The 26,614-nt window shown below is 40.6% G+C and overlaps 1 protein-coding gene across 6 annotated transcripts in view; it reads left to right on the top strand.

Annotated features, from left to right (window-relative positions):
* Positions 1-26,614, top strand: part of GREP1 (glycine rich extracellular protein 1) — a 78,879-nt gene that overhangs the window by 27,588 nt on the left and 24,677 nt on the right. For 4 of the 6 annotated variants that reach the window (XM_058183902.1, XM_058183901.1, XM_058183900.1 and 1 more), the window contains exons 2-11: positions 5,490-5,546; positions 6,032-6,085; positions 7,383-7,427; positions 9,035-9,091; positions 12,355-12,384; positions 15,669-15,713; positions 18,200-18,232; positions 23,088-23,153; positions 24,594-24,641; positions 26,081-26,155. In XM_058183902.1, the coding sequence (XP_058039885.1) occupies positions 5,490-5,546; positions 6,032-6,085; positions 7,383-7,427; positions 9,035-9,091; positions 12,355-12,384; positions 15,669-15,713; positions 18,200-18,232; positions 23,088-23,153; positions 24,594-24,641; positions 26,081-26,155 (510 nt within the window). Of the gene's footprint in view, positions 1-1,077; positions 1,219-5,489; positions 5,547-6,031; positions 6,086-7,382; positions 7,428-9,034; positions 9,092-12,354; positions 12,385-15,668; positions 15,714-18,199; positions 18,233-23,087; positions 23,154-24,593; positions 24,642-26,080; positions 26,156-26,614 lie in introns of those variants that run through there. The other 2 variants (XM_058183898.1, XM_058183899.1) reach the window with 2 other exon arrangements.

The following is a 26,614-nucleotide window of genomic DNA, read 5'->3' as shown; positions in this document are numbered from 1 at the left end:
GCGTGGGAAAGGACCACAAAGATCATGTAATCTACCCCTCAGCATAGTAGAGAAAGCCCACTTAAATCATTCTTGAGAGGTGACTGTTCAGCCTCTTTTTAAAAGCCTCCTGAGATAGAGAACCTATAATCTCCATAGGTAGATGGTTTAGTGGAAATCTTTATCATCAGAAAGTTTTCCTTATATTTAAATCTAGGTAGCTGCAAATTATTACCCTTTATTTCTGATTTTAGTTTCTGTGGCAGTTGAAAATGGTTCCTGACCATCTTTTTTTTTTTTTATCCCTTTATGTTCCTGAACACTTAGTATGTGTCCTCTTAGCCTTCTTTTCTTTAGATTGAATTCATCAAATTCTTTCAGCCTGTCCTTACAGGCCACATGTCAGCTTTGTTATCCATTTCTGAAAATCTATTCTAACCTGTCAGTATCCCTCTGAAAATCTGATATCCAAAAATGTGTAATGCACACTGTTGCAGGTGATAGATAGATAGATAGATAGACAGACAGACAGACAGACAGACAGACAGACAGACATTTTGCTCAGCCTGTTGCAATTGTGATGCATGGTGAATTTATGTATAGATATATAAGGTATTTATATAGTAGATGCTTACAATTAAAAATCCAATTATGATTGAGCCATTACCAAGAAATTACAGTAATTAAAGGCAATGTCTAAAAATTTGTACATCCAAAAGGCATACATTATTTTGCAGACCTGTTCTGCAAAAACAACAACAAAGTCAATATATTTAATGATTCCCAAATATAATGCAAGAGCGATACTCGTATTTCTGGGAGCATGGTCCCTGCAGGTTTTACGGATAGAACTGTCATAGTTTTTGTCTGGTAGCATTTGCAGAAACTGTTGCAGATCTATCTTAGACAGCTGAATAAGGAGGATTGGACTAGTGTAGCCCATAACAGCTTTTGGAATTCTGTTCAAAATCAACTGGGTCCCGTAAAGGAAGGATCATCTGAATAGTGAATGAGGAAGGAAGGTGTGAGGTGGGTGGAGTGAGAAGAGGGGATAAAAGCAGCCATCCTTTTCCCCACTCAACATTGTGTGGCACCCAGAGGCTTTGCAAAGGGACTGCAGCATTTCACAATGGCCAGGTTGAATCTCTGTCTTATGCTTCTGCTCCTGTGTTTGACCAGGTGCAGCCTCCAGGGAGGTAAGTCAGACCGTTATGCGTGAAAAGGGAGTTTACGTAACAGGTAGGAATGAATGGAGAATCTGATCTTTTTTTAAAAAAAAATTATCACAAGTATGGACCCGTTTACATTAGGAAAATAGGACATAATTGGAATTTAAAAGCAAATTTAAAAATATGAATGCAAGAGACACAATGCAACTTAATACACTTAAAAAGAGAATCAGAATTCATGGTTTTCCTATTTTTCCGTATATATATATATATATATATATATATATATATATATATATATATATACATACATACATACATACATACATACATACATACAATATATATATTGTATATATATATAGTTTTGTTATATACAAGGCCTTACTATTTGATTTTTTAAAAAATTCCAATAAAGTATGTCAGCTACATGACATTGCAGTGGGTGAAACTACTACAGACAAAAATCACATGAGATGATATATGCTTCTAACCCATTCATCTGATGTGTTTTTGTCTGCGGTAATTTCACCCACTGCAATGTCATGTAGCTGATATACTTTGTTGGATTTTTTAAAAAAATGAAACAGTAAGGCCTTGTCTATAACAAAACAACATATTTTGGTTAGGGGAACTCAATCAGGCGACTCGAAAGCCTGCAGGAACCTGGTGATTAAAATGAATGGCTTGTCCCTCATTTATCACTGGATTTGCACATGATCAATGCAAGTTTCCTGGTAAATTTCGACCTGTGTTCATTTTCACTAAACGATTCAGGAAAAAGGAAGGCATGGAAGTGGTTAAGGTAACAGATCATCAGTTGGGTGATAAGGGAACAGTTCTTCATAGAGTGTCATGAGGTCAGGGAAAGATAATTTGGGGAGGCAGAATCTGAGGTTCTGTGCAACAAAATGATGCCTTCAAAGACAGCAGAGCAGTTACCCAACGGAAGAAATTAGGTTAATCCACCTTGCCAACAAAAGCCTGGCAGAAGAAGGACTTATTTAAATTTTTATTTGGAATGTAAAATTATCTAAACACAGTGCTAAGTGGACATATAAAGTCTTAATAGAATTTTTTAGCTGTTGCAAAATTTACCAAGGCATGCCATATATTTTGAGCATAGGATTAGTTTCAGCTCAAATCTGCTTATGCCTCCAAATTAAATCTTTCTTATGATTACACATTTTGAGGATTATGCATGCTGTATATTTATTTCCAACGGGGTACAACAGAACAAAGTTCCACAGAGTCTACCTCCAAACTTCATAGTCTTATTTTTATCAGAATGTTCTTTTTAATCAATTCAGTGAAGAAGAAAAGCACCAAGAACCAAAAAGGGAAATCCTCCAATTACTGTATGAAATGATATTTTAAGATGAAACTCAGCCTGTTTCTAGCTAGGCTCTTAAAGAATATTTATAAAGGAAAGGGACTGCTGTTTGCTGTAGGTGCTTTTCATAAAAGAGTTGAAAACAATAGGAAGTTTTGAAGAAGACATAGTTCAAAATGCATTAGGCTTCTTATTAACATATGAAGACAGACAGAGATTGAGTAGAGATTCTCCCCCCACTTTTTTTTCTTTTATGATAAACAAAGTTTTCTATTTGAGTGTATTACACTATTTTCAGCTCTTGTTCTTTATTTTCACATCTTAAAGATAAAATTTTATGTCCACAGAGATTTTGCAGCAGGCAAAAAAGAAATAAAAGTCCTATTTTCATTAGCTGAAGATGACCAAATAAAAACAGCAGATGCTACTGTTACATATTAGAAAAAAATCCAAAATAGCATTATGATAACACTTTTGTTAATGCCAGTTAAATAAAGTTTTTTTAAGGTCCTTTCACTCTAAATCAGGCCAATAGTAAAAGGAATTCAAATGTCAAGGGAAACAAAGGGCATTTGTTGAGAATTTTTTTTAAAAAAAATATTTAGCCTGCAGATTAAAATTTAATAAAGCAATTTTAATCAGCAGATTCTTTCTCTGAATATGTTGAGACTATAATGCCCAAAATATTCAGTAAATATAGTCAACAGCCAACTGTGTTGGTATTTCTGGAAGTTTCATTGCCAGCACATTGGGAAAAGCCCCTATATTTTATTTATCTTGTAGATTCAGTACTGACCCAATTAACATTTTGGCTCAGATTTTGTATTTTACAAGCTTATCCTCTGCTTTGTCATCTTAGAACAGGATCAAACTCAAGGCTGCCCTAGAAACAATGAAGGATCAGCCCATGGTGCTTCTGCCAGTGAAAACGGAGCTCGGGAAGGCTGCGCATGGCCCTCCTAAGCTCCGTTTTCAATGGCAGAGTGCTCAGGCCACCATAGGCACCCCCAACACAAGTGACGTCGAGCTTGTCACGACCCTGGCCAAACATAACCCTGATGCAGCCCTCAATGAAATTGAGTTTGACACCCCTGTTCTAGAAGGCCAAGGATGTGCCTTCAGTACAAATAGCAAGAGATTTCAGGTAGATTTTTTAAAAGCATTTCTTTCACACACAAGATTTTTTAGGAATGGCATAGGGCCTCTAAATCTTGTTGACCAGCCTCTAATCAATGGGAATTAAAGTCCTAAAATATCAAGAAGCTGTCTGGCCTAAAGATGCCAAATTCCTCTAGTTCTCTTGTCCACCTTCTTGCACGCAAAGGCCTCCTTAGTGCCCTCAGTAGGGGGGGAAACACTGAAATGCTCTTGCAAAGCCATCAAGGGATGCAAGCCAACTCCCTATGCCAGGAGACACTGCCGTTCTAGGGTGGCTTAGAAGTTCTAAATGTTTCCCCACAGCGATTAAATAATCCTTTGGCATGAAAGAACTCAGGCTCTGAAAGCAGCTTTGTGCAAAGGCCCAGACTTGACCCCATCAGACTTGTCATGAAAAAAACGATGGATGGTTTCCACCAGATGCAACAGGAAAATTGATCTCTCAGCAACCCAAACGATCAAGTGTTACTTGAAGTGCTACAGCACACACCACCAGTTGAAGGCAAGGGTACATGTGCTGTTCACATCACTTCCAGGGAGCAGGGTCCATGGTCTGGGACAATGGGAATGAGAATTCCACAAAACTGGAGGACTTGAGTAAGAAAGGATGTTGTGTGAGGTTGGAATGATGATTAATTCAGCCATCTGATATACTGCAGAATTACTGAAGTGGGAATTACTAAAATCCTCTATCCAAAAGACATACTGGAACTTAGAACACACACAAAAAGCAGATTAAACTAACCTTACTCGTAGTTCATTGATTTATCTTTCTCTGAATCTAAACTCAAATCTAGGATGAGCTTATGCATTTCTTGATGAGATGCTGTATCTCATCTCCCCCCCCCTCAAAGAAGACAAGGGAGATGGTAGATTGCATATAGTCATTTATATAAACAAAAGCAAATGTATAATTGCTATAATTATTTCTACTTAGAAATTCTTCTGAGATAAGGTTGGGAACAAGAGAATGTGATTGTTCTTTTTCATCTGCTAACCAGATGCTAAAGGTTGATGGCTTCTGCCAATCACTGTTTAAAACTTTTTGACTTTAAATCTGAATAGATCCTTTCAGTTACAAGATATTTTCAACCTGATGGAAATATTTTTAGAACTGCAAATGATAACTGCAGTCTAGAATTTATTTCTAGAACTTTTTAGAACTGCAAATGATAATTGTAATCCAGTTGAATTTAAGGCTAGTTGAACTAAGGCAGAAAGGCTATGATGTACAGGATCTGTTCACACAATCCCCATGACATCATTAAGAGCCCTGGTGACGCAGTGTTAAGAATGCTGTACTGCAAGCTAATTCTGCTGACAGCCGACTGCCAACAATTTGGCAGTTCAATTCTCATTGGTTTAAGATTGACTCAGCTTTCTATCCTTCTAAGGTCGGTGAAATGAGAACTCTGGTTGTTGGGGGCAATATGCTGACTTTGTAAACACTGTAAAATACCAATAAAGTCTATTGCTATTTTTCTCCTTGCACACTTAAGCAAGGCATGAATATCCAATCACTATGAACTGAACTGTAGGTACAAACCAGCTGCTTTGGTTCAGATCATAGCAGTACCAAAAAGAATTTGGCTCCTGGTAATTTCTGTCTACATAATTTTTTTAGGAATATTAAAAAAAGTTTGCCATTTCTTGTCCTACATGATTTTTTTTTCTTTCTTTCAAATTTACTACTTCAACCCTAACAGTTTCTATGCTGCTTAGTTATTTTAGTTACTTTAGATCCGTGAAAACAAGCTAGGTATTGTCACCTAGCTGGGCTAGTCAACAAATTGTGATTTAACCTGCTGTGACTCCAGTCTCATTCTCAATTTTTTCCCAACTTATTTTAGGAGTGAAACCTCAAGTAAGTGGCCATGGAGGAGGTTACTTTTCATCTCTTACAAGAGGTAAGTATTTTGGGCCATTCCCTCTTCTTCAGCCTTCTTAGAAACAGAGTGGGATGTTACTTAATTGATGGAGATCCTTTATTGTCAAAGCCTATTCCAGTGAATAATTTAAAATTTTGTACATAGAAATTGAGCTAATTTCCATGCATTCATAGCACAATGTGGTTTTTTTGGAAGAGGTAATAATCTAGTGCAATCATCCACTATTTGTTTCTTCCTGTTTCAAAGAATTCACTCTATTCAACCAACCTGGTTTATAACTCTACTGAACTCTGAAACTAAACTAAGGAGGAAGGGAGGTCTCTGGGTGGGTCAAAAATGTCCGGAGAGTGGCTATGGGTGCATGATTGACACCACAACCCCCCATTTATATGAATTGTGCACATGACGCATATAAAAAGTGATGGGGGTTCAGTTGCAGCTGCCATCCTTGACCCATGGATGTCCCTGACTCCAGCTTCCCTTGTTTGTATCCTGTCTTTCAGGTGCAGGAGCCCTTCAGCCAGGAGCTGGAATGGGACTGGCTGGAGCCAAAGCTGGTAAGTTGGGTAACAATGGCAAGTTGGGGAAGAAATTCTCTTTACAGGTAGTCATCAACTTACACCAATTCATTTAGTGACCGTTCAAAGTTACAACAAAAATGGTATATGACCCTTTTTCACTCTTTTAATAGTTGTGTGGACACGTGATCAAAATTCAGACATTTTTATGATGGTTGCACTGTCCCAAGATCATGTAACCATCTTTTGTAACCTTCTGACAAGCAAAGTCAGTGGGGAAGCCAGATTCACTTAACAAACATGTAATCAAATTAACAACTGCAGTGATTCATTTAACCTCTGGGGAAAGAAAGGTCATAAAATGGGGCAAAACACACTTAACAAATATACCTGCATTTCAAAAGAGGAATGAAATGAAATTATTATCCCCCTCTGCCTCTCTTATCAGTTCTTATGCAATGTCTCTGATGTAGTATCAAAGATATTTTGCCTCTTGTTGTATAAAGACACTGGGATATTAGGGAACCACAGCTTGAGGTGTTATGTTGCTCTGAAATGTGTTTAGGACAAGGTTCATTTATCAGAGTCATAGATGGGAAGGGGCAGGTTTCAGTGATGGCATGATGATCTTTTAACCACAAATGTTGTCTCTCTCATAAGTCCTAGAATTCTTAGCTTAGTCCCTGCCATTTTATTGACAGCCTTTTTGGAAATTATTTGCCTTCACCTTCTTCCTAGGGCCAAGAGATAGAGAGAGCTGGTTTTGTACCCAAAGCAGTCTCCCAGTTTCTAGCTGTGTCTTTAACCTTTGCCTCAAACTGGTTTTCATATTTGATATTAATTATAATTGTATCTTACAATTCATGATCTATGACTTGTCACTTTGTTGTTTGTATGAACACTGAAAGCTTATGCATAAACTTCTTGTATGTCCAATCACACATAGCCAATAAAGAATTCTCTCCTCTCCTCCCCTCTGCCCTCCCCTCCCCTTCTTTCCCCTCCCTTCCATTCCAGTTCCATTCCATTCAGTTCCATTCCATTCCATATTATCCTACTATTAAGGAGTTGAAAGGATTAAGCAGGGTGATCTCCCCCCAATTATCCCCGTAACAGCACTTTAAATTAAATTGAGACATAGTTTTTTAAGTGATCTGTAGAACCAGTAGGTGTCATAGATGAGGAGGCACAAACCTAGGGTTTTTTTTTCCTGGTTCATATTATATTTAGCATATGGTAAAAGTTAAAAAGCAATATCGGTCATAATTTGTAGTACAGACTAGCCTGTAATTATCCTTCTGTTTACATTTTCCATTTTTGTCTTTTATCAACATAGGAAAATACTCTGCCTTTGGGGCTCAGGGGCTTTCTGCAGGAGTAGGTAAGTTTAGCCAGATAAATGAAATAAATCTAAGAAGTATAACACTTTTGGGGTAGGGTTGGTTTTTTTTTGTTTTTTTGTATTTGTGGGCTAGAGTTTGACTGGAACAGAAACACTTGTATTTGCCGTTTAAAAACTTGAAAGGACTGGAGTCTCCTTTACATTTGGTGACATAGAGTAGAAGGAATTTGTTGACAGAGTCAACTCTTGAATATATGACAAACACCATAGAAGCAGAAACCTAAAAGAGTGATGGAAAATGCTACATTTTCCTGATGTGCCTGAACACTAGTCCTTGACTTCCACTACAATTATAATGGAACTTGCCTATTATAGTTGTGACAATTGTAAAGCAAGTCACCACATGTCCAGACCCATTTTATGACTTTTTCCGCATCACTGGACCCATTTTTATGATCTTTTTCCTGCTGTGGTTGTTAAGCAAATGCAGCTGTCATAAAGTGAACCCATTGTTCACTGTGGGCTCTTTTTGCCAAAACAAGCATTTGAACAAAAACAGCATACAACGTACTCATGTGACTCCAGAACACTGGAGCATGACAATCATACGTGCAGTTGCCAAACATCCAACTTTTGATCACATAAATTGGGGGGGGGGAGGCATGGGCATTCACCGCCCTGAGTCCTTCGGGAGAAGGGCGGTATAAAAATTGAATTAAATAAAATAAAAATAAAATAAAAATTCAGAACTAGGTCACAAGTACCTTTGTGTGTGTGGGGGGGGTCTAATGTAACTTCGAAGAGTCATTAAGCAACTGGTCATAAGTCAAGGACTACCTGTACATGTTAGTTATTTGCAGAGAGATAGTCATGAATTACAATAGTTATGAAGCTTTATGTTCTACTGATGTTAATAGTCAGCAATACACTAATTTCAAGATGGCTGGTACGGCGTTATGCTGATAGATGTGCAAAAGAAGAATGGCTTCTATTGTTATGCAGCACCCTCTACCTTGCAGAAAGGTTTTAAGTCTAGTCCACCTTGGTATTTAGACTGAATGTAGACCCAGGCATTTCTAGCACTCAGGAGTGTGCCAAATTCCCCCCAGAGAGAGTTTGAAGCTAGAAGTTTCCATTTTGATTCATTCTGAGGGTTCTGAGTAACCTAAGAAGGACTGTTTGAGGACAGACCATTTCTACAATGCTTGAAACACTCAGATTAGGTTGGAAGGTCATTTATTGGAAGGCCATTTATGGACCACTTCGAACAGCCCACTGCAATCTTCAAACATTTTGCACATGCCTACCAACAAGTTCAAAATGTGGATTTTAAAGTAATTGTTTCATTTTTTTTCATCCCATTTTTTCCATCAGTTAAAGAGAGACTTGTTCTTTCTTATTCAATACTTTTATCTTAAAAGCAACCCGGCTAGGATTTCTGGACCAGCACAGTTACAATGATTGATAAGCCCATTCTGTTTCTCTGCTGCCGCATTCATCACAACCAATCTAGTCTGAAAGAACTGGTGCAAAATTTGGACTCCTCTGCTTTGCCAATATAAACAAGATGTATGGTTTGAGGAAAATAACCTTAAGTCTGCCTGCAGTCCTTTACAAGTTTTTGCTTTCCTTGTCTATCCTTGCAGGAATTCAAAATGGATTTGGGGCTGGACGAGGTTTTGGGGGCAAACCAGGAAAGCCAGGTGAGCAATGCCTTTGTTGACAGCTGGATTCCAATCTGTCAGTACAAAATCCTATACTGACAATTTGTGTGCTAAATATGCTATGACGCCTACTCAGGATAGACAGAGTAGTTGATTTCTTTTACTCAGCGTAACGAACCCAACTCTGAGCATAGAAAAGGTAAAGGTAAAGATCCCTCCTGTCCAGTCATGTTTGACTCTAGGGGATGATGCTCATCTCTGTTTCTTAGCTGAGGGAGCCAGCATTGTCTGAAGATGCTTCTGTGGTCATGTGCCCAGCCATCAGTGGTGGTATTCAGCTGGTTCTATCCGGTTCGGGAGAATCGGTAGGGGCAACTGCGGGATGCTCCGCCCACCTGCGTGGAGGTCATGACGTCCAATTTTTCCAAGTTTTCGAGGCTCTATGCATGTGTGGAGATGGCTAGTAACAGCATAGCGAGTGCACATTATTATTATTATTATTACTATTACTATTATTATTATTATTATTTAATTTTTATACCGCCCTTCTCCCGAAGGACTCAGGGCGGTTCACAACCAAGTAAAAACCAACAATAAATAAATACGATACAGATAAAACCAATAATTAAAAGACTTATTCAATTTGGCCCCAATTAAAAATACATAAAACCATAAAACCCCATTAAACATTAAAAAAATCAATAATAAACATTCTAAAAAATTCTATGCCAGTCCTGCGCGAAAGAATAGATATATCTTCAGCTCGTGGCGAAAGGTCCGAAGGTCAGGAAGTTGTCGAAGTCCTGGGGGAAGTTCGTTCCAGAGGGTAGGAGCCCCCACAGAAAAGGCCCTTCCCCTGGGGGCCGCCAGTCGACATTGTTTGGCTGACGGCACCCTGAGGAGTCCCTCCCTATGAGAGCGCACGGGTCGGTGGGAGGCAAACGGTAGCAGTAGGCGGTCCCGTAAATAACCCGGTCCTAAGCCATGGAGCACTTTAAAGGTGGTAACCAACACCTTGAAGTGCACCCGGAAGGCCACAGGCAGCCAGTGCAGCTTGCGCAGGAGAGGTGTTATATGGGAGCCACGGGCGGCTCCCTCTATCACCCGCGCAGCCGCATTCTGAACCAACTGGAGCCTGGAGGACTCAGGGCGGTGAACAGGCAAATAAAATACAAACAGAAATATACACCATAATTAAAACAACCCTTTAAAAACTGATTCAAATTAGCCAGAAAATTTAAAATAACATTACACCCCATAAAAATTACAGAATTTAAAACCCACAATTAAAATTTAAAATTTAAAATTTAAAATCAAGCCAGTCTAGCCAAACGGAATAAATAAGTTTTAAGTTCGCGGCGAAAGGTCCCAAGGTCAGTAGTTGTCGAAGCCCAGGGGGAAGCTCGTTCCACAGGGTAGGAGCCCCCACAGAGAAGGCCCTCCCCCTGGGGGCCGCCAGTCGACATTGTTTGGCTGACAGTACCCTGAGGAGTCCCTCTCTGTGGGAACGCACCGGATGATGGGAGATAGAGGCCGGCAGTAGACGGTCCCGTAAGTAGCCCGGTCCTAAGCCATGGAGCGCTTTAAAGATGGTATCCAATACCTTGAAGCGCACCCGGAAAACAACAGGTAGCCAGTGCAGTCTGCGCAGGATAGGTGTTACATGGGAGCTTCGAACCGCTCCCTCAATAACCCGCGCAGCCGCATTCTGGACTAGCTGAAGTCTCCAGGTGCTCTTCAAGGGGAGCCCCATGTAGAGAGCATTGCAGTAGTCCAGACGAGAGGTAACGAGAGCATGAGTGACCGTGCATAGGGCATCCCGGTCCAGGAAGGGACGCAACTGGCGGATCAGGCGAACCTGATAAAAAGCTCTCCTGGAGACGGTCGTCAAATGATCTTCAAAGGACAACCGACCATCCAGGAGCACGCCCAAGTTGCGTACCTTCTCCATTGGGGCCAACGACTCGTCCCCGATAGACAGCCGCATCTGCAGCTGACTGTACCAAGGTGCCGGCATCCACAGCCACTCCGTCTTGGAGGGATTAAGTTTGAGCCTGTTCCTCCCCATCCAGACCCGTACGGCTTCCAAACACCGGGACAGCACTTCGACAGCTTCGCTGGGGTGGCCTGGGGTGGAAAAGTACAGCTGAGTATCATCAGCGTACAGTTGGTATCTCACCCCAAAGCCACTGATGATCTCATCCAGCGGCTTCATATAGATGTTGAACAGGAGGGGTGAGAGAATCGATCCCTGCGGCACCCCACACATGAGGCACCTCAGAGTCGATCTCTGCCCCCCTGTCAATACCGTCTGCATCCGGTTAGAGAGGTAGGAGGAGAACCACCGATAAATGGTGCCTCCCATTCCCAACCCCTCCAACCGGTGCAGCAGGATACCATGGTCGATGGTATCAAAAGCCGCTGAGAGGTCTAATAGGACCAGGGCAGAGGAATAACCCCTATCCCTGGCCCTCCAGAGATCATCCACCAGCGCGACCAAAGCTGTCTCCGTACTGTATCCGGGCCGAAACCAGACTGGAACGGGTCTAGATAGACAGCTTCATCCAGGTACTGGGGTAGCTGACATGCCACCACACTCTCTACAACCTTCGCCGTTAAGCGAAGATTGGAGACTGGCTGATAATTCCCTAAAACAGCTGGGTCCAGGGAAGGCTTCTTGAGGAGAGGTCTCACCACTGCCTCTTTCAAGGCAGCGGGAAAGACCCCCTCCCGCAAAGAAGCATTTATAATCTCCCGGAACCAGCCTCGTGTCACCTCCTGTGTAGCCAGTACCAACCAGGAGGGGCACGGATCCAGTAAACATGTGGTGGCATTCAGCCTACCCAGCAACCTGTCCATGTCCTCGGGAGTCACAGGGTCAAAATCATCCCAAACCACCTCAACAAGACGGGTCTCGGAACTCTCGTCTGGATCTACCCAATTTTGATCCAATCCGTCCCAAAGCTGAATGATTTTATCATATAGATAACCGTTAAACTCCTCGGCACGCCCTTGTAGGGGGTCCTCCCGTCCCTCCTGTTGAAGGAGAGAACAGGTCACCCGAAACAGGGCGGCCGGGCAGTTATCTGCCGACGCAATGAGGGAGGAAACGTAGGAATGTTTCGCATCCCTCAGTGCCACTAGGTAGGTCCTGCTATAGAACCTAACTAGTGTCCGGTCTGCCTCAGAACGGCTGGATCTCCAGACACTCTCTAGGCCTTTTCTGGGTTATTGTTTTTTTCTGAAGTGATTGATGTTACTATCTAATGCTTCTCTATCTGAATCTTTCTATCTCTCCACAGGTTACAGAATGCCAGCTGAATATGGAACTGGTATGATGGGCCTTTCTTGTTCAGTTTCAATGCATGCACTGTTCCATGTTCAAAATAGATATTTAGAGTTCTCCAAGTACAGTAGTCCAACATAAAAACAACCTATTCTGAACATTTCACATTTCAGTCTTCCTAGGTAGATGAGACCAGACAGGAGGCATGACCAGATGATTCTAGTCTACTTTACTGCAAAGGATTATGCTTTATTACTTGCAAATCTTGCAAATTTGAAAGTACAAATCTCTCACCCTTTTTACAGACTGAGAAATGACTGAAGTTCCTTTCTGAGTTTCTTCCTCTGCCCATTATGCAGCTATGCCTTCTCTTATCTAATCACTCCCTAAGCAGTACCTCTTCCCCCACCCTCCCAATGCAATTCCCACATACGACACATATGGTATCACTTTTGGAACATCTAAAGCAGCCAAGGTCACAATGCTCTGTGATGGCACATTCTACACACACCTACTTAAAACTCAACATTGGGAAATGTTGAGTTCAATATCATGGGAAGTCTTCTCTTCACTTAGTTGAAGTTTTCTACCCTCATCCTTGAGTCAACAGAGGAATACCTGCAAGTACAGCTTGCTACCCCACTGTTGATTCCTGTCCTGCTTCAAATGGCTTTGTTTACAGTTACTGAAATCAATTGATTTCTCTTAAAGATAATGAGGGATGAAATGTAACAAGTTTTCTGTACCATAAGACTGTCCTTAGCGGCTGTTCAGATAAGGAGGGAAAACTCCTACTTTAAGACTGGAATGACTTAAGCCTATCTCACTTGTTACAGCAGGATAAAGTAGGAAAAAGATGTTTTTAAGATGTGTTTGTGCTGTAGTTTAATGCATGTGAGACAAAGCCCTTAGAAATTTGTGCCCCAAATGATTGGAGAAATAAGAAAGGCTGTGTCTCCAGACTTGACATGATCCACTGGAAAGAGAAGATTTAAAGCAGATGTTTCCAAAGTGAACTGGAAAAAGCAGGGAGAATCATCATGATAACAGGCCCATCCAGAGAAAGAGCTGCTGGTAGACCAGTTATCTGTTGGACTATGTACACCAGTTTCCCAGCCCTTCTGGGTTGGCAGCCCAGGGCTGCAGGGAAAGGGAAAAGAGGGAATAATTTTGTGGGAGGGGTAGGCGCATGTGCATGAGCACCTGTTGCTCACGTGAGTGGAGTGGAGAGCACCTGTAACGCTGGTGTAAGTGGGGTCGTGAGCCCCTGCGAAGCTCGCACAAGGGGCTGTGCATGTGCTGCATGCATCCATGCATTCACATCAGTCGGCCACTCAGGCAGCTTGGTTGCGAATAGGCTGCAGCTCACAGGTTGGGGACCCCTGCTGTAAACTAAGAAGACTGTTGAAAGAGCAACGTTATTGATGCCTTCTCTAGACCTTTGATGGTGGAAGATAAGACCAAAGAAAATTAATATATATTTGCCTGCCCAAAGATGAGAGATGGTTGGCATTTTAAAACATTATCTTCAAAATCAGAGATTTGCTTGAATGTTATGATATTCCATGCCAGGAGTAATAATAATAATAATAATTTAATTTCTGTACCACTCTTCTCCCGAAGAACTCAGGGCAGTTTACAGCCAGATAAAAACCAACAATAAATAGATACAATACAAATAAAACCAATAATAAAAAACTTATTAAATTTGGCCCCTAGTTAAAATACATTAAAACCATAAAACCCCATTTAAAATTAAAAATAATAATAATAATTCTATGCCAGTCCTGCGCGGAAGGATAAATACGTCTTCAGCTTGCGGCGGAAGGTCCGGAGGTCAGGAAGTTGCCGAAGTCCTGGGGGAAGTTTGTTCCAGAGGGTAGGAGCCCCCACAGAGAAGGCCCTCCCCCTGGGGGCCGCCAGCCGACATTGTTTGGCTGACGGCACCCTGAGGAGGCCCTCCCTATGAGATCGCACAGGTCGGTGGGAGGCAAATGGTGGCAGTAGGTGTTCCCGTAAATAACCCAGTCCGAAGCCATGGAGCGCTTTAAAAGTGGTAACCAACACCTTGAAGTGCACCCGGAAGACCACAGGCAGCCAGTGCAGCTTGCGCAGGATAGGTGTTATATGGGAGCCACAAGTGGCTCCCTCTATCACCCGTGCAGCCGCATTCTGGACCAACTGGAGCCTCCGGGTGCTCTTCAAGGGGAGCCCCATGTAGAGAGCATTGCAGTAGTCCAGGCGAGAAGTGACGAGAGCATGAGTGACTGTGCATAAGGAATCCCGGTCTAGAAAGGGGCGCAACTGGCGAATCAGGTGTACCTGATAAAAAGCTCTCCTGGAGATGGTTGTCAGGTGTTCTTCAAAAGACAATTACCCATCCAGGAGAACGCCTATGTTGCGCACCCTCTCCATTGGGGCCAATGACTCGAATGACATCGGGGCCAATGAGTAGAAGCCGGCTGGCTCTGTTTTTCTAATGGTAAAACAGACCGACCGTGGACGATTTGCTGATCACATATGATTACAGCAGTATTTCTAATGAGAACATGAAGATTTGATGTTGCCTAAACACAGAACTCTGCCCATTTTTATAGATATGGGAAGGAAGCCACCTGATCTGTGTTTTGAAGAAGTACACAATTCCCCTTTTAAAAATATTTGGAAGATTAGATAATTTTGCAGGACTAGTAAATAAAAACTATGTTTGATTAAGTGCAGAGAGACACATCACGAACTATTGCCCAATGATTTGCGAGACAGTTATAGAATATTTCAACCAAACAGGTTGTCTTAAGCAAATGCTTCTACTGTCCGGCATTAAAAAGAAATCTGAAGTACTATGAAACTTGTTTGACTTGGATCTGTCAGAAACGATGTAAGATCTCCTGCTTGGGTGGGGGGTGGACTAGATGACATTCAAAGTCCTTTCCAGCTCTTTTAATCTGTTAAACACAAATTTAGCATAGACTGATAACTGGCTATGAATTTGGGAAGTCATCTGAAGTCTTTAACATTAGGTCGGCATACTTTTCTCAGCCCAGGGCTCTTATCTTTAAGACTTTAAGACTTGTGGATTTCAACTCCCAACTTCGCTGGCTGAGGATTTCTGGGAATTGAAGTCCATAAGTTTTAAAGTTGCGAAGTTTTGAGACCCCTATTCTAGCCTATAAAAAAATCTAGATGGTATTAGATTAAGGAAAACTGATTTATCTAAAAATGCATTGTTCGCTTAGAAGTGAAACATGACCACTGATAATTTAAAAGTTTGAAAAGAAATGAGCATTGTCCAAACTAGGATTTAGCTCATGATCCATCTTTGCTTTCCAGGCTTCAGAGGTGTTGGTTATCCCCATCAAGGTCTCCCCTTGGGAGGTAAGAATCCTGGCTTGGATATTTCTTCTTTGTTTTATGACTCTTCTTCCCAACTGAAGAGGCACTTCTTTTCTAAAATGTTGGGGAAATAAAAATAAGGGAAGATATACGTTAGAGAACACAAAAATCACATGGAATTTTTTTGCAGAATAATGTGGTAACATTAGAACAAGGTACAAATTACTAGAAGAATCATCTCTCACACTAATAAATCCATCTGAATTAAAACAAATGTAAAGTTGGTTGTGACAGTTTAACACCTTAGCATTTTCAAAACTTATATTTAACTATAAAAGTAAAATTTCAGGTTAGCTGAGTAATCTATACAATAAAATTAAACAATCATAGTCAACAACTTTTATTTTAAGAAAGCCCAATCCTCAGATAAGGCAGCAAACCACATATAGTTTTGTGCTCCATTAATAGTTTAAATTGACCTTGGACTGACTAGACGTTTCTATATTTTTTCCCTCTTAACATTTCTGTGCAAAACACATCTTGCTCAAAGTATGTCTTTTACAAGCTTAGAGGCCCACTAGGTGATTTAATTGCATTTCTTGGTTAAAAACAACCTTTTTTTTTTGCCTGTGTTGACTTTCTGGAAACAGATGGGTGCCTCTTTCATTTTAAGATTTTTAGGGATCAAGTCTTGTAATGATTACTTTGCTGATTTTTCTTTCCGTTTATGTGAGATCTTATATCGTTTATTTAATTGATAGCTCCTGTTGGGTCTATTTGAATATTTTGGTTTTCACTCATAACACTTGGCAGCAGTCAGCCTAATTAGCCCATTATTTCTATTTATTGTGGCAGATTCATTTTAAGTGTTTTTCTTATGCAAATCATGTTTCCAGTTTCTTCCTTTGAAGTCTGTGTATGTGAGAGGGTATACATGTATATATATGACGATAATAATGTGACTGTTATTAGTGTGAATGCTCAAAATGTCATTCTTTAGAATTTCAGTTTATTACTAAAAAAAAGATGAACAATGCCAGATTTGCATGTATTATTAATTTTAAAAAAGGAGATCATTGTTGATTTTAGAAAGAGCCTGCATAATCATACTCCACTTTGTATTAAGGCTACAGCTGTGGAGGTGGTCAATAGTATTAAATATCTGGGAGTACAGATAACCAACAATCTGACTTGGTCTCTTCATATGTTACCTTTAGTGAAGCAGGCAAACAGGTGTCTGCATTTCCTGCATTGGATAAAGAGAGCACATCTTTCTCCTTCTGTCCTGGCCACTTTTTACAGAGGCACAATTGAGGGTGTTTTAACAAATATGTCTAGCAAATAGAATAACAGAGTTGGAAGGGACCTTGGAGGTCTTCTAGTCCAAACCCCCTGCTTAGGCATGAAAACCTACACCACTTCACACAAATGGTTATCAATCTCTTCTTAAAAACTTCGTGTTGGAGCATTCACAACTTCTGGAGGCAAGTTGTTCCACTGATTAATTGTTCTAACTGTCAGGAAATTTTTCCTTAATTCTAAGTTGCTTCTTTCCTTGATTAGTTTCCACCCATTGCTTCTTGTCTTATCTTTAGCTGAGGGGTGAAATCCAGCAGGTTCTGACAGGTACAGAACCAGTAGCGGAAATTTTGAGTAGTTCGGAGACCGGCAAATACCACCTCTGGCTGGCCTCAGAGTGGGGTGGGACTAGAGATTTGGCAGTATTCTTCTCCTGCCATGCCCACCAAGACACGCTGACCACAACACGACACGCCTGTCATGGTCCGCCCGCCATGGCACACCCATAGAACTGTTAGTAAAAAAAATTGGATTTCACTGCTGCCTCAGCTGCTTCAAATTGCAACACTGTTTGATTTGCTGGCCCTAGTGCCTCAGATAGAAGATCCATACCAAGAATGGTAAAGACAGCCAAGAAGATTATAGGAAGCTCACTTCCTATTATTCAGGATACTGCTTACAAGCACTGTGCGCTTAGAGCTCGGAGCATTGTTAGAGACCCCACATACCCACTTTATTCTGTTTCTGTTGTTCCCCTCTGAGAAGAGGTTTCAAAAGACTATAGGAGGACTACTAGATTCTGTGACAGCTTTGTTCCTTATGCCATTCATCTTGCAACATGGCAGGATTCTTTTTTTTTTTTGCCAGTATATCTATACATTCGAATTAGACTGATGTTTCTCAGTGTCATATGTGGGTATGTGGGTATATGCATAATACTTATTTTTTCAGAGCTGAATGTAATGAAATTTCATTTTAATGTATGCTGATTGGTGACTTATAAAGTGACAATAAAGTTTCTATTCTGTTCTATTCTATTCTATTATCCCATTCCATTCCCATTCCCATTCCCATTCCCATTCTATTCTACTCTATTCTTGTTTCTGTTCCTGTTCTGTTTTGTTCTGTTCTGTTCTACCCTATCCCTATCCCTTTCCATTCCATTCCATTCAAAAAACTTCATCTGCAGAATATATAAACGTCTGACTTCTCACCCTGTCATCCCACAGGTCTTGGAGCACGAGGCAAGCCTTCCAAACCAGGTAATAGGATCTCAGCTTCCCCAGTAGATTATTTTTGGGACATCTGAAATATATACAAGGTAGTCCTCAACTTGCGACTGCAATTGAGACCAAAATTTTTGTAGCTAATCAAGATGGTTGTTGAGTGAGTCCCACCCAATTTGCTGATTTTTTTTTTGCTATGGTTGTTAAGTGGATCACTGCAGTTAAATGAATTACGTGGTTGTTAAGTGAATCCAGTTTCTCCCATTGACTTTGCTTGTTGAAAGCCAGCTGGGAAAGTCGCCAGTGACATGATCTTAGGACACTGCAACCATCATAAATACACGTGGGTTACCAAGTGCCTGAATTTTGATCACGTGACTCTGGGGTTGCTGCAGTGGTCATAAGTGCAAGAACTGATTGTGAGTAATGTTTTTCAGTGTTGTTGTAACTTCCAGCGGTCACTAAACAAATGGTTGTATGTCGAGAACAACCTGTATGTCAAGCACCAGGGAAATCAGGTGATTCAGGCAGTTCAAATGAATATAAAGATTTATTGTAAGCTTAAGCTCTCTACAGGATTCTGAGCTCCTAATGGTCAAGGGAAATGAGCAGGAATTAAAAAGGCATTCAAGGTGGGCTGAACTTAGATATCTTGTGAGCAAGCAGGGACTCATGACTTATGACACATTTGGCCCCTCCATCAGGCTTAGCCTGGTCATCTCCTATACTATATTACATTCCAACACAAAATGACTAAGCTAACTTGCATACAGCAGCTCACATACTTACATTGGTCAATTTGATGCTGTCTGCTTAAAAGCAAGAGCAAATTTTCATCTTGCATATGGGTTCTATATTGGTTAAGCCTATCCAGAATATTCGAGAGCTATTTTTAGCATTCAGTCTGAAAAACCAGAACCTTCATAGTATTCAGCATGTAAAATTGGGACTCTTTCTTCCCATAATTCTCTTCTAAGCTCTACAGAAGTAGCATCTCCTGTTTTCTTCATCTCTCTCTCTCAGCATCATCTTAAACTTCTTTCAAGGGAATGCCAGAAAGGTGGCAGCAAAATAAGCCTTGTCTTTGCAGGCTCTGGGGCTCTTGGCTCAGACCATCTCCAGAAACTTTTACTGGACTTTGGAGGGATTTTATGGCCTACTTGTAAACCTTGATCCTGTCCATATTGGTATTGAAAGCCTTAGAGTCCATAGATACTCACCCATTGTATTATTTCTTGCAAGACATCCGTTTAGTTCTTATTAGACTATCCAGAAGTGGCAGAAAACTTGGTATTTCAGATTGACATGAGCTTTAATTACCTTTCCATAGGACAAAGTCATCCTTCATTGTTTCCTGCCAATTACAGTTTCTGATTTCCCTTTGCTCTGTGAGGCATTCCTCCTCATCTTTTTCCTAATCCAAAGACCACTTTTAATGGACTTTATCTGGCACTTCATGTTCAGTGGACAATTTATTTTCATCCATCTATCCATCCATCCATCCATCTATTACTGCAACTGCAAAACTCTCAACAATAAATAAAGAAGTTTGTCAAATAAATGAGACAAACAAATAGCATCTACTGCATTTTATTTTATTTTTTTATTTTTTTTGCTGAATGGTTTCCTTTAAGAAAGATCTGCAATTATGGACTATGGAAAGGCATTCATATACCATCCTAATCACTTCCAGTGGGTCACAGTAACAATTACACTTCATTATGATTTGGCCGGAAATCCACATCTTATTAGAGTTCAGAGTCATTCCATGAGAGCCATACCTCAGCCTCAGCAGGTGCCTTTTCTCTTTGTTGTATTTTTTATCTTATAGGCCACCATGTGGTTGCACTTTTCCAGTTCATCAGACATTAGAAATTGCACCTTTGGTCTCAGTAAGCTTTTGGCTGATGGAGAAGAGTGCAAAAGTTGGCTTGAGACTCAACATTAAGAAAACTAAGATCATGGCATCTGGTCCTCTCAATTCCTGGCACATAGATGGGGAAAAAATGGAGGTAGTGTCAGATTTTATTTTCCTGGGCTCCAAGATCATCGCAGATGGGGACTGCAGCCAAGATATTAAAAGATGCTTGTTCCTGGGGAGGAAAGCTATGGCAAATCTAGACAGCGTACTAAAAAGCAGAGACATCACCCTGCCAACAAAAATCCATATAGTCAAGGTTATGGTTTTCCCTGTTGCAATGTATGGCTGTGAAAGTTGGACCATAAGGAAGGCTGAGCGCCAAAAAATTGAGGCCTTTGAACTCTGGTGCTGGAGAAGACTCCTGCGAGTCCCTTGGACTGCAAGGTGATCAAACCGGTCAGTCCTAGAGGAGATCAACTCTGAATGCTCTTTAGAAAGCCAGATCCTGAAGATGAAACTGAAATACTTTGGCCACCTCATGAGAAGGAAGGACTCATTGGAGAATAGCCTCATGCTGGGAAAGATTGAGGGGAAAAGAAGAAAGGGGCGACAGAATGAGGTGGCTGGATGGAGTCACTGAAGCAGTAGGCGTGAGCTTAAATGGACTCCAGAGGATGGTAAGGATAGGAAGGCCTGGAGGAATGTTGTCCATGAGGTCGCGATGCGTTGGACATGACTTCACAACTAACAACAACAACAAAGCTTTTGGCAAGCTAGTCTTATTCTTCTTTGATCTTTTGTCTATTTTCAAGTATGGTTACATATGACTCTCATGTATGTGTTGAATCACAACCTTCAGGATGAAGAAGAACCAGTTACTCACTCGTAACTATGATTCTTCAAGGAGACATTTATGAACAGAACAGAATAACAGAATTGGAAGGGATCTTGGAGGTCTTGTAGTCCAATCTCCTCTTCACGCAGGAAACCCTCTACCATTTCAGACAAATCATTGTCCAACCTCTTCTTAAAAACTTCCAGCATTGGAATATTCACAACTTCTGGAGGCAAGTCGTTCCACTGATTAATTGTTCTGTCAGCTAATTTCTCCTTGGTTCTTTGTTAAAGGCCAAAAAAAATGCTTTTAAAAGAAAAGCCTCTGACAATCAGGCAACTCAGCTGGGATCATCAGAGCCTTTTAAAAGCATTTTTACCACCTCTTCGGCCGAAGAGGTTGTTGAAAAAATGCTTTTAAAAGTAAAAAAAAAAAGTCGGCCATGCCACCCAGTCACATTACACCCCCCACACACACCAAGCCATGACCACAGAACCAGTAGTAACAAATTTTACATTTCATCACTGCCAGAGACTATAGTTGTATAAGTAAGCTGTTCTTTCTAGTTTAGGATTTTCATCTGCTACGTTTGAGTCTTTCATTTCATAATATCCCCTCTAAGCCACTTTTTTGCAATCTGACTTTCCATTTATTTATTTGTTATTTGTTTGTTTATTTATTGGCTGCCCATATTACCACGGGGCAGCTTACAATCTTAAAAAGATAAAAACTATACAAAACCTAAAAGACATAAATAAAATACTGTAAAGATCCAATTATTGTGACCCAATTAAAAGATGGGGAGGGAGGGAGGGAGTAGGGTGAGAAGGGGGGGAGGTGGGATTTGTTAATCTGTTTTCTAATTTTTACTTTTGATGCATCTCTGCAAAGATCTTCCCAAAGAAGGATTATTTTTTTCCTTCTGCGTCACATATCTCCACAGAGATTCAGCATTTCCTTCTCCTATAAACCTGAACTTTCCAAACATGAACATAATTAATAAGTATATAATGTCTTTAAATGTCATATTTAAATAGGTGATCAGAAGCTTCACTCCTTGATCATGCTTTGATGGAATTTTGAAACTTTGCAGAAAACAGCAAAAAATGCCCATTAGACATGCTGGTTTCACCTAATGACCACATGGTTCACTTAAAGGCTACATGAGTTGCTTAATGACCACAATGACTCACCTTGTGACTGTTGTAAAAATGGTTTTAATAATCACAACAACTTACAACTAAAATTCTGGACTCAGCTGTGGTCATAAGTCAAGGACTATCTGTATGGTATCAACAACAGAGAAACCCATAATGCAGTGTTCTTGAGCTTGAAATGCTAATATATCCATGTTCATCAGATATCTGGTGTCATAAAGACAAGGGATCCTGGGAAATCACATATTATATATTAAACTTTCTAGCATAACAGTATAATACATTGCTGTTGCATTACTCAAGGGATTAAAGGGAGCAAAGGATTGCTTTTAGGGATTGGTTCAGCCAGATCTTCACATTGTTACTAGTGCCAGGGAAATGAAGAACAAAGGTGGCACAAGGCAGGATCAGAGAAGATTATCAAGGGAAGCATTCAGAACATTCTTAGCTTCTGATTACCGCGAGCAAGTTACAAACAGGGCTCATTTCTGAACACAGCTTGATAACCTAGGAATTACCCCACAGGGGGCTTAGCTGCAAAACTATGGCTACAGAGTCACTGAGTTTTCTAAAGATTTATCTCTCTAAAGGTTTAGGCTCAATTTTCTTTTTTAAAACATACCTTTTAGCTATTCTCTGTCCCTCTTTATCTGAACAAGAAAGATATTTTACACATCTTCAGAAGTAATTATTTCCAGTTTTCCATGTCAACCCTGCTGTCTGAGCTTTAAGCAAATGATAAGGAAAAATAGCAGCAGCACTTAAACTTATATACCACTTCACAGTGCTTTACAGTCCTGTCTAAGTGGTTTATAGAGTCAGCGTATTGCTCCCAACAATCTGGGTCCTCATTTTACTGACCTCAGAAGGATGGAAGGCTGAGTCAACCTTGAGCCGGTGAGTCAGCAGAATTAGCCTGCAATATTGCATTCTAACCACTGCACTACCACTGCTTTTAGGAGCCCTCTTTCCTAGAAGGGGGAAAGAATGCCTCTCCCTACTTGTGTCTTGGTTTTTACAGTGTGTTTTCTTCAACAGGATATATGGTCGGTGTTGGAGCTGGAAGCTTCCCAAGCAATGGGATGCAGAATGGATATGGCAATGGTAAGAAAGCTACACATGTTGTCACACAGGATTGTGACGTGTAGGTACTATGCAAATAGATTCCTTCATAGAGTCGTGCTAATGATACTCTGTTGTTCGTGGACTTGCATGCAAAAATTCAGCACGTGCCAACTTCTAGTCAAGGAACACCTGGTAGGAGGTGGGTCGGAGTGACTATTACTAGTGGGGCAATAAATGTGTTATAAATCAGCTTTTTTGTACATACTATCATGTACATATTTTCCTTTCAGTTTCCTCTTTGTTTCCATTTCTGACATCTTCTTTTGGGATGCTTGTGACACAGGTAGTCCTTGACTAATGTCCATAATTAGGACCAGAATTTCCATTGTAAATCATTGCGATCCCATTGGACTCAGATTTACCACCATTTTTAAGGGAATTGTAAATAAGAGAATGTGATAATAAATGAATTGTGGGGAGAATGTTGTAACAAAGGAATGGAAAACATAAAGAAAGGATGAAGATAGGAGAAATAGTAATAATAATAAGTCTCTGAAGAAACATCTAGATGACACGTTGAACGACTGATGTATTATGTATTTGTGTATAAACACCACAATTGTAAGCAGAGGTGGGTTTCAGCAGGTTCTCACCAGTTCTGGAGAATCAGTAGCGGAAATTTTGAATAGTTCGGAGAACTGGTCGTAAAAATTCTGACTGGCCCCGGTCCATCTATTCTCTGCCTCCCAAGTCCCGGCGGATCAGGAAGAAATGGGGATTTTGCAGTAACCTTCCCCTGGATTGGGGAGGGAATGGAGATTTTACGGTATCTTTCGCCTGCCACACCCACCAAGCCATGCCCACCAAGCCACACCCACAAAACTGGTAGTAAAAAATTTTGAAACCATTCTTCCAAATGGGTGTTTTTTTGCCATAAATCAACACTGCAGGATGCGGCAGTCAGTCGTAAATGTGAGTCAGTCGCCAAACACCTGAGTTGCAGTTATGTGAACATTGGGGTGCGTGACAGTCATAAGTGCAAGGATCAGTTATAAGAGTGAAGACTGGATATTTTTCAGCAGCAGCATAACTTTGAATAGTCACTAAACAATTGGTTGTAAATTAAGGATTACCTGTCTACAAGTTTTTCACAAGCTAATCCAAGTTTTTCACAAAGCAGATAAAAATCATGGCTGCATATCTATTTCATGCAAATTGTTCCCGGTTTTCCCTGGTATCACTAATTCAGAAACATAGACAGCTGCATAAATGAAGCAGCCCAAAAACATTTGCACATCACTTACTGCAATAAATGGGTATGTCCAGAATGTGGAGCTGTTGACCAATGTATTAAAAAAATCAAAGCTGTCCTCTTTATCTGAATTCAGCTGCTTTAAAATACACAACAGATAATTCAAGATTGATGGCTTGAGTTTCTAGCTGGCTAGAAAGATCTTATCTCTTTTTTTACTTTTTCAGGCTATGGAGCTGGAGGCAATGGATTCCCTCTTGCTGGAGCTCAGCCAGGTGGAAATGAGGATGGGTGGCATTAATTTCTCACATTTGTTTTTCTCCTTTCCTCCAAAGAATTTAGAGAACCGTTTTAACATAACAACTGATAAGGGAGGGTAAACTAACCAGACAGCAATCTGCTTAAGCCTTCTGGTCAAGTTGATGGCAAAGGCCATATTTGAATATTGGTTGCTCATGTTCAAATTCAGCAGCTGCCACAGCTGCACCATATTCATAATGATGGGGAAATTCACTTGGGACTGAGATAGTATGAAGAAACCAAAGAGTAAGAAGAAGTGGGCTACAGAAGTTATTATTGTCAGGGATCTCTAGCTCAGTGTGAGAGCTTATTTGGATTATTATTGTGTGCTTCAGCCAAGAAAGCGTGACAGTTAGGGAGCAAGTCATTTGAGCTGGTGAAAGTGTAAGGAACATTAGTTGAAGATCCAATGCAATTTAAGTGAGATCCAGACAAATATACCAATTCTCTTCAGTGCAGTTCAAGGTTCATGGCAATGGAGTATGGCCCAGTCGCTTAAACTGCTATAAGTATAGAACAAAGTAGTTTCCCATATTGTCTTACAATTCTTTCAATTGTAGTTCCAGCCCATGTAGAAGGAAGAAGGTAGGGATATGTAATATTCAGCTAAAAGAGATGGCCTACTGAGTTGCAAGGTTTTCTCTTTCCAGTGAGATTTATAATTAGAAAGACCAGCATTTTGCAAGAGCAAATATGTTGATTTCACACATTATGCTAAGCCATAATTCCTTTCAATCATGGTTTTTGAACAAGCCACACTGGCCATAAACCACTGATTCCAACTTCTGTGGCTTTTACCTAAGACTAAGCTATTAACTCTGATCTGCATAGTGGAATAAAATCTACAGGGACTCGTTTATCGTTACTCTCACAACTAGTATTCCCACTTTCTCCTACCATTTGTAACTGTGGATTTGGGGAGTGAAGACTTTCTTCAGTTTGAAGAAAGTAGATTTTAGGAAATATGCATATTTATAAGAAATTAATCACAATCGATCTTGAATAATTGAATTAGTGCTGAGATGCAGTAGCTAACCATCACTTTTGTACAAATTCAGCCCGTGTGATTTGTTTAAAGTCATGGTGATGCAGTGGTTAGAATGTAGTACTACAGGCTAATTCTGTTGACTGCCGACTGCTATCAGTTCAGCAGTTCAAGTCTCACCGGCTCAGAGTTGACTCACCCTTTCATCCTTCCAAGGTTGGTAAAATGAGGATTCAGATTGTTGGGGCAATATGTTGACTCTGTAAACTGCTTAGAGAGGGCTGTAAAGCACTGTGAAGCAGTATAGAAGTCCAAGTGCTATTGCTATTAAATTCCAGGATGTTATGCAAATCCCAAAAAATACGTTACAAACCATAGTGATTATGTTGGCTTAAGTGAACACAATCTTTAGGCTTGTTTCATTCACAGGTGCCCAGATTCCATATGGCGGTCAGCTGGGTGGTCCAGTTGCTGCTGCTGCTGCTGCCTCCACCAAGTATGGAGGTGAGTCTCCAAGCTATGACAGAATGAAGAGCAGTATTCCTCCGCCACTCACTGGCAATGCAACAAATCTTTGGGCAGCTTGAAGTTAGCTAAGTGAACTTTGCCAAGTGATTAGCAAGCTCTGAGTACCAAAGATATGACCTTAGAATGGCTTGAGCAGAACTACGTTGGCCATTGTTCTGGTTTTACGAAGCCTTCTATCATGGCTTCCTCGAAAAACAATCATATCCTTAAGGAAGGCAAAGAGAATGTTTTGTGGAAGAACCACACCTCTCAAAATTCTTTCTTAAGAGTGATGTCCTTCCAAAGTACTGGACAGAAAGTCACTGTGGATGATGGAACTTCTGTTCTATTAGCAAAGTACCACATTGGGGAAAGCTGTCTTAGAGCTTCAGGTCCTTTGAGAGAAGGAATGCCTGTTCCATTTAATTGGAACTAAAGGTGTAGTCATGTGAGGGA

Source organism: Ahaetulla prasina, chromosome 4 (assembly GCF_028640845.1).
Source record: "Ahaetulla prasina isolate Xishuangbanna chromosome 4, ASM2864084v1, whole genome shotgun sequence".
Classification (NCBI taxonomy): domain Eukaryota; kingdom Metazoa; phylum Chordata; class Lepidosauria; order Squamata; family Colubridae; genus Ahaetulla; species Ahaetulla prasina.
This window is presented reverse-complemented; position numbering and strand designations above follow the sequence as displayed.